Source organism: Lottia gigantea, assembly GCF_000327385.1.
Source record: "Lottia gigantea unplaced genomic scaffold LOTGIsca_29, whole genome shotgun sequence".
Classification (NCBI taxonomy): domain Eukaryota; kingdom Metazoa; phylum Mollusca; class Gastropoda; family Lottiidae; genus Lottia; species Lottia gigantea.
The window spans coordinates 633,407-641,745 of record NW_008708943.1 but is presented as its reverse complement, the minus strand read 5'-3'; the positions used below and the strand labels follow the sequence as shown (position 1 = coordinate 641,745).

At 32.7% G+C, this 8,339-nt stretch overlaps 1 protein-coding gene across 1 annotated transcript in view; it reads left to right on the top strand.

Moving 5' to 3' along the window:
• Nucleotides 1-2,311: 2,311 nt before the first annotated feature.
• The window catches only part of LOTGIDRAFT_215642 (hypothetical protein), a gene marked incomplete at its 5' end in the record, with an annotated part of 42,411 nt that continues 36,383 nt past the window's right edge, over nucleotides 2,312-8,339 (top strand). Inside the window, one exon of the mRNA XM_009056769.1 lies at nucleotides 2,312-2,456. Within this exon, the coding sequence (XP_009055017.1) occupies nucleotides 2,312-2,456 (145 nt within the window). The remainder of the gene's footprint in view (nucleotides 2,457-8,339) is intronic.

Genomic DNA, 8,339 nt, shown 5'->3' with positions numbered 1-8,339 from the left:
CTGTCAAGAGCTCTGATTGACTGTATTTGCAACATACAAGCCAATCAAATTCCTATATTTTCAATCTTCTGTGATACAAGAATAGTAGCTATTGTGGTCAAGGTATAAAAAGAAGCTCGTAATACCTTGACCATTGTGAAGCTGGATTATAAATGAGTAAATGTGGAAGAAAATATCCATCTGTTACTCTTTCTAGAAATATTTAATTAATGAAACTATTTTGCTTGTTTCAATCCATTTCGATACAAATTCTATTCACAAAAGTCATTAAATTGTTTTATGTAGGAGAAAACTGTTACAATTCTTGCAAAGAAATACAAGGACGCTATAAGTCAAAGAAGATGTCAGTTATATAGAGATTCTCATTTATCAATTACACATTCCGTCCTATTGTTGTGATATTTTCATTATTTATTTGTTGACACTGTAGAATTTATGTTGTTATTGTGTCTATATTAGAAATTAAAAACTTTATTTATGTCTAAAACGTTTGTGTTATTTTATGGATTCTTTGAAAAGGCTCTGAACTATTCTCTAGCAGTAATTTTGACAATGATTAGCCTATCTATGAGAAGCAGTCAACATGTTACTGTGCATATTATGTAACAAAATATTTCCATGATTTTACAAGGATATCAACTTTCAAGAATACTGACTTGATGCCAAGTGATCATTTACTAAACTCTAGGCAGTGGGTTTTCAAGTGGGCACATTTGCACTTTTGTTACTTTTTATTTTTATGTTTTTCTTCTGGGGACATATTTTTCACACAACTGCAATTTCGAGACATAGAAAAACTGGTTGAAAATCACTGCTCATGGCCATGATTTTACAAGGATAACAACTTACTAGAGTCTCTAGGATTCTGTCTACCAGTTGGTCCTGGATCCAACCTCTTACCAACATTTATAGATGGTTAGCAACTTCATGGTCAAACATCTTTTTAACGATAACAATTAAGGTTCTAAAAGATCTTTAAACAAATCTCTTCATTCCAGTTGAGACAATCATAATATTTAGTCATTATAAAAGACACCTAGCCACGTATTCTCGAAACAATCTTAGCGCTAGGATGTCCTAGAATCAATCTTTAGTGCTAAGATCGTTCCGAGAATACGTAGCCTGTATATCAATCTGAGATCCCAGTCCTAACATTCTGCGATCTTATGCAGATCCAATAGTTTATCAGCCTGCAGAATTGGGTCATAATTTATATTCTATGAAGAAGGTAGGCTACTCATGCTACAATGTGTTCAAAATCAGAACAGATGATATGCAATCCAAAACTTGAGCATTCTAGCCCATTCTGAAATAGAGTCTACTGGAAAATTGTATTCCAGAAAAAATTAATCAAAAATCACATCATTGATGAAAGTTGACACTTATTATTTGGGTTTTATTCTATCCCAATCTTGGTATTTCAATCACGGTGTTCAAAGGGTTAATGCTGAAATTGTGGGAGGGAATTCCTCATGACGTAACACATAAAGGTGTTTCCCATTCATAACATTGATACGATTGGTCAAGATAATGGTAGCTATTTACGTGGAATTTCTCGCTTTTTACTACAAATCTATTAATTTGCACGTTGGCTGTTTAATTGGGTGAAATTTAATACCAATATCGAATAAATCAGACATGTTTTATTAAGAAAAGACGGCGAACAAAAGAGATTTTGTGAAGAAAAGACTATTATTGACAAGAGTAGCTATTTTTATCAACCAATGAAAAAGGTTGAAAGAAATCGACTGCGTGTTGAAAGTGGCTCTTCCTAATAGGGGCATGGTGGATTGACTCACAGCAACATTGCCACTTTCCTCAAGAAGAAAAACGTTAAATGTACCGTTAAGAGGCTACCGCACCTAATATTAGACTTGAATTGGATTATTTTTGTGTTCATGCTTGTGACAGAATTGATTTATCCAGGAAATTAACATCGTTGGCGGGATAAAGTCTACTTATTGTACCGTCTGTTGATGGGATAGTATTATACAGTGACCCAAATCTATGTAAAAAGTTAACAACTTCAGTCAGAACCATTTATTGTCGTTTGGTGAAGGAGCTGTTTTGTGGTATGTAAAGTGGATATTGGTGTGCTATCATCAACTTAATTACCTTTTTGCCAACTTACCTAAGGATTTGTTCATGTTTTCGTTTAACTAATGGCATGGGCCAATGTAAAGAAACCTGATATTCTATTCTGAAACTATACAGTCAGTCAACATTTAGGAAAGTTTAAACCAGGCCTATGTTGGCTTAATGTTTTCATCGTGAAAAAGGATTACTATTTGGAGTACTAAGCAAATTGAAAATGGCTTTTATAGCTGATAGTGGTCGTGTGGACGGATCTTGGACCTTAAATATAACTGTGACAGACCTACAAGTGGAAAAATTATTGCGAGTTAAAGGCGATGATCATGTTGGTGGGGTGATGCTAAGGCTTGTTGAAGCACTAGGTAGGTGATTAAAGTAAAAATTGTTAATTCATTACACTGTAGCAAAACGAAGCACACACTTGAAAAAAAGACACTTATTATGAAGTCTGTCGTTAAACATCCAGTTCTAGTGTGTCAAATGTATTAGTACGTAGTGAAGATCATGTATCGTAGTGTTACACAAACTGTAGCAAAACACAAACAGTGTGCAAGCTTTGTAATGCACTGTACAAACTGAACAAAATATAGCACAAACTTTGCAAAACAAGTACAAACATTGTAAAACACAGCTCACAAACCTTCTTTAAAACACAGGGCAAATTTCTGAACAGTACCTTTCTAGTGGAAAAATGATTCCAAACAATGATAACTACACTTTACAAAAAAAATTGAATAATTTAGAAGAAGCTAGATGGATTGTCACACAGCTATAACCAGAAAATACAATTTTACTGGACCATAGTAAGTCACAGACGATACAAATTATTTGTTTGTAAGAAATAAATCATTGTCAACTGTCAGGATAATAATGTCATCAGTTTACAAGATTTCATATAATAACAACTCACATTCCTTGGTTATAATTGAAACCTAGACTCACTTAAAAGGATGTCAAGTTGACAAACCCAAATACCCCATATATTACAGGTGGACTCTCTGAATAGAATGCCTAGCTGACAAACCCAAATACCAAAATATCATTACCGTAGCTATGTGGAATGTCAGTTAAGGGACTTTACATGCTTTACATATATTAACTAATGTCAAATATGATCTCTTCAAATTTCAGTGAGTTAAATACGATCATGAAATGCTCCCTATAAATGAATTTGTCTAGCCTAGCAAATTTGAAAAAGATTTGAGAGTTTCATTGAAAGGATATGATTGTTGCTGGCTGAATGACCAGGATAAATGAACTTATGATTTGTTATTGTGTTGGATAATAACAGTCGTGTCGTGTGGCCTCAATTATTTTGTTTATCATTTGTATAAACCTTTTATCGAGCCCTTTTCATATCTTAAACTGCACAGATTTTTTGATTGACCTATCTTTTTCATTTTTTACATTTAATTTGCATAAGCAGCTGTTACTGTTTCTTCATATTGGAATTCTCACCTTATCATCAAAAGTAAAGTTTTTCTTTTGAAGTTTTCTTCATATTTTAAGACTATATATTTTATTGACATATCTTGTTCAATGTGAGTTAAATTCTTTTACAATGAATGAACAGCTGTTCATCTCTGTACAAATGGGAACATTTATGATACTGTCATCGATATGATTATTAATTTGTAATGCTAGTAGACCTTATGCTTCTCTATTTTCAAAAATTGTAAACTTAAAATACGTCTTAAATTGTGAAATGCGTTTTTTGTGATTTTCAATCTATGAAAACACAACTGAGCTACACAAAAGGACATGAGAAAACCTGTCTAAGTTAAAAATTTGAATGGACAGCTGTTCAGAAATCTTTTGATATAATGATTGTAGAAGATCGTTTAATATCGTTTGACTGTAGAGTGAAAATAACAAGGAATAGGATGTCTCATTCTTCTACTCCAGATTGAGCAAATGAAAACAGAGAGCGTTTAAGCAGGAGAGTGGCCTGGACCTCTTCTTTTTCAGTTTGTAGCAATCAAAATACGGGTCAAGTTTTTCAAAAGCCCTTCATCTGGCAGTGAGGTTTTATCATGTGTTCTGTAGAAGGAGGTTAGGTGGGATGAAAACACAGTCTGATAAGAACACTGGCCTTCGTCACAAAAAGAAAATTTGAGGGTTAAGTTAAGGGTTAGATGTGTTGTCATTCCCTGTGAAATATTATCTCCAGTATAAAAAAAAACACCCTCAACCTCAATAATATCAAAGGAAAGATTTGAACTCTTTCGATTATCCTACATTGACCCCCTACTAAATACTTAATAGAGATTTAACTAGGGTATTATCAGAGGTTTATTATAAAAAGGTGTTACCCAAGTGTTTTTCTACAGGAAATCTTTCAATAACTAATGACCCCTGATTGATTAGATTACAAACCCCTCATCAAATCTTCACACTTCTCATTAGCACCCAAACAGATCCTCCTTTGACACTTCTCTATTGGGGCTTTTCCTGGTTTAAACTGTGTCTAATTATATTGACGAGGATTTGATAGGGTTGTTTTTTCTCATCAGTGATTTGAAGATTTATTATTTAGAAAGCAAGATGGGCCAAAAAATATCAGTTCTGTTGGGCCTGACATGATTTTGATGAAATTTGACAGTGTTATCATTATGTTCAATAGGTTAATAAAGGGATAAATCAAGTAGGCCTTTTTAAATTTAACAATCAGCAAATCAGTTAGTCAGGAAACCATGAATAACAAATTCAAGAACTAAGTAAGATATTTGAACCTAATTGCCCTTCAGTTTATTCAAGACTTGGTCACATACTTAGCATAAAACGGTCAAACACACACTGCACTCAGTTCTTTTGTTAACTGTCAAGCTTGAACTGACCAGTTATGTGAGAGAAAAAAAGAGGTTTCTTTGATTTGTTTGTAGCGTTATAGTGATAATGAGGGTTGGTGGAAATTGCCAAAAGCACCTTATTGTCCAAAATGTCTTGGAAATACTGAAATTTGTCAGTTGAAATGCACTATGTTTTAGGCCAAAAAAAATTGATTTGGAGAGATGTGAGAGCTGAGCATTCTATTCTGTTTCTAATTTCTGTTGCAAGTGATTAGACTGAAATGAAGTCTCGCAAGACTATTCCATGTGCAATAGGGGAAATTTTCTCAAGACAGCTTCATTTGCCAATAATTTTATTTCCAATGGCTTATTGGCCTTGGATTATTGTACATTACAAATATTGGTGACCTCAGGAATTTTGGCCATTGGAGAAACATTCAACTCTCACTGGGTTAAGTTACCCTCCCGTAAGATTGGAAAAAATTGATGCCACAGTTTGTGATTTCAAGAATTTCTATAATTATTATCATACTGTGTTAAATAACTTGCTTGATTTGTCTGTTGTTGTATCCTTGTCAAAGGTGAGAAAGATCCTTACAGCATGTCCAGTGTTTTTGAGATTTAGCCTGGTGTTAGTTTTTTAACCCCTTTCATCAATAGTATTAAGATTAATTGATGGTTGTTAAAGTGTTAAATTATGTGAAACTATTGTCATTGATTTGTTTAATGTGAGAACTCATTTCTTCACCTGACCTTATCAAGGGTTACACCTCATTAAACTCATCATTTAGGGGAGACTTAAACCCTTCTGAAGCTAATTATTTAGTTATAATAGGGTTAAGGGTGGGAGTAAAAGTCAAGATATTAGGGACATCAGGCCGAGTCAAATATGCTGAATTACTAAACCTCTAAACATTTGATTTGGTTGTATTGACCTGTCATGATATTAGTATTAATATGTATGTAATCATTTATATTGATTTTTTAGTGTAACAAAGATGCTCTGCCATGATCTTTTCTTGTGGATTTATTGTGGTTTGGACAAAGAGATAGATTTTGATCTCCTACACAACCGTATACCTGTGCAGCTAAAAACTTGTTATTACTTTTGACTTGATATGTTTCACAAACTGACTGAATCATCAAAGAAAATGTTTTTTTAAGTTTTACTAATTATTGGTCTGGTGCCAACTTTCATGACGTAAACTGCTGGCAAAAATCTCCAAACAAATGCTTTGAAATGTCTGTAATACCTGGTCTGTTACAGTTTCTGTAATAATAGTTTCAGTCTGCTGGTTTGACCTTCAATTTAAATGTTTTTTAGAGATAGGCCTATAAGCTTACATTGTTAAAAAAGCCTAGGTCACGATGATAATATTCAACTGTTTTCACTTATGTGGGGTGGGGAGGGTGTCTCACTTTTTTTTAGAATCTCACAACTTCAGAATATATTCGTACAGGTAGCTAAAATTAAATACCAATACTATCTATTTGAGTGAGTACTTTCACTGCTTCACAATTCTCATGAAATTTTTCTTTGAACTGAAGCTTGAATACTAAATCATGACGTTTGTAGTGACCTTCAAACCTTCACCTTTGACATTTACAATAAAGTTGAAGTGTTTAGATTTTAAACCTCAACCCCCCCAAATCTTTTACCTGTGTTAAATGTACTGGTATGTCAATAGAGTTGTGTTTAAACAGAGAAAAATGTTTGATTATTCAACAAAACTGGCCAAATAAAATCCTTAATATGTTACAGAATGTTTCAATTGAATGATTTAGAAGGAAAAAAAAGTTAAATGGTATAAGATAACATTGCCTCATATGATTCACTTTGCTCTATATGTATGCTTATCCTTACTCATCGTAGCCATAGTATGAAGCCATCTTGTGCTGTGACTCCATTCATGGATGGAAAAGAGTGAAAACCTCAGTCATTTGTATACAAAAAATTTTGGGAACTTTTGCCCCTGCATTACTTCATGTAGTAGAACTATTCAGGAAGGAAATATGTAAAGGAAAGAATAAATGGCATGACATCATTCATTTAGTTTCCTGTTATATTTTATAATGGTCTGAAATGATTGGGATTGGTTTAAAGCATTCCAGAACGTTGATTATCTTAGTTAAAAACCAAAATAGATTCTGTGTTGATAGAAGTCATAATTATAATGGTGATAGATATAACATCTTACCTCTAAATGGAATCTTTATCTTAAACCATCCTGAAGATTGTAGACTGAACTATTTAAAACAAAATTCAGGACAAAATTTGTTCCGTTGACAAAAGCTCATCTCATGTTGCAGTATGTTACTGATGTAAATTCTTGTCAGGAGAGATATTATTAAAAGGGAGTTGACTTTCAGTGAAATAAACAAAGTGAACATTGTACTCATTGATTAGAAACATCCTATGTATGTGCATCTGGAAGGATCAGAACAGATTGGAATTGATAAGGGAATTTAAAATGTAATTCATCCAATTTAAACAATATTTTATTCATTGATTAAATATATTTTACTAAGTATAAATAGGGTTTCGGAAACAATCAGAAGCTTATGTTAATCAGTCAAACGTACAAGACTTATCTACTAATAACAACTGGTATATATCAATATATTTTCATTTATTTGTAAATTTGATAATTATGTATGAAAGTAAATATCACCACAACAAAATGCCCCAATTAACAAGGCTATGTCCCTTGTAACTACTAGGGTATAATCTTAGATGTGCAGATTGAAATAGGTCCAATAGGCTAGATATTAGAATCTTTTGGCTTATAAATGGATTGCTATTGGATCTAGTATATTTGTGAGTTTCTCCTAATGGAAGATGTATAATATAAAAGGTATCTAGTATGTAGATAAAGGTAGGTATCTATTTAAGTGTATATATAATCTTACTGTGGGTTAAAAGGTTAATATCAACAGTTGTTAATTATCTATCAAATATCATATCTTACATCCTGTACTGTACACTTTACCTGCTGGTTTCACGTTTTAATACCATCATCTGTTTTATTTCATTTCTACACTCGACCAGGCCAGATTTACTTTGAACTATTTTTTAACTTGTATCGAAAAGTTTTGAGCGAATTGAACTTCTAGTATATAACATAAATTTGGCAATGTAATGCAAAATAACCCACTTTGAATTCAAAGTCAACTCAGTTTGATGTGCATTATTTTTTTCCAAATTTTGTGATCATTGTAGGTTTCTTCCACCAACAGTTGTTTTCTATTGATGTTTATTGACAGTGTCATGACATTACTTTGACTGTGTATAGTCTTTCCTCAAAGATAAACACCAGAGTTAATATTTAATGAGATAACTCTAGTATCATGACATTACCTTGATTTGTTATTGTTTTTCCATGGTGATTATCAGATCTATCTCCAGGGTTATGTAACATTATAATTATTATGGCATTTGAGGTATTAAGTTGTCAA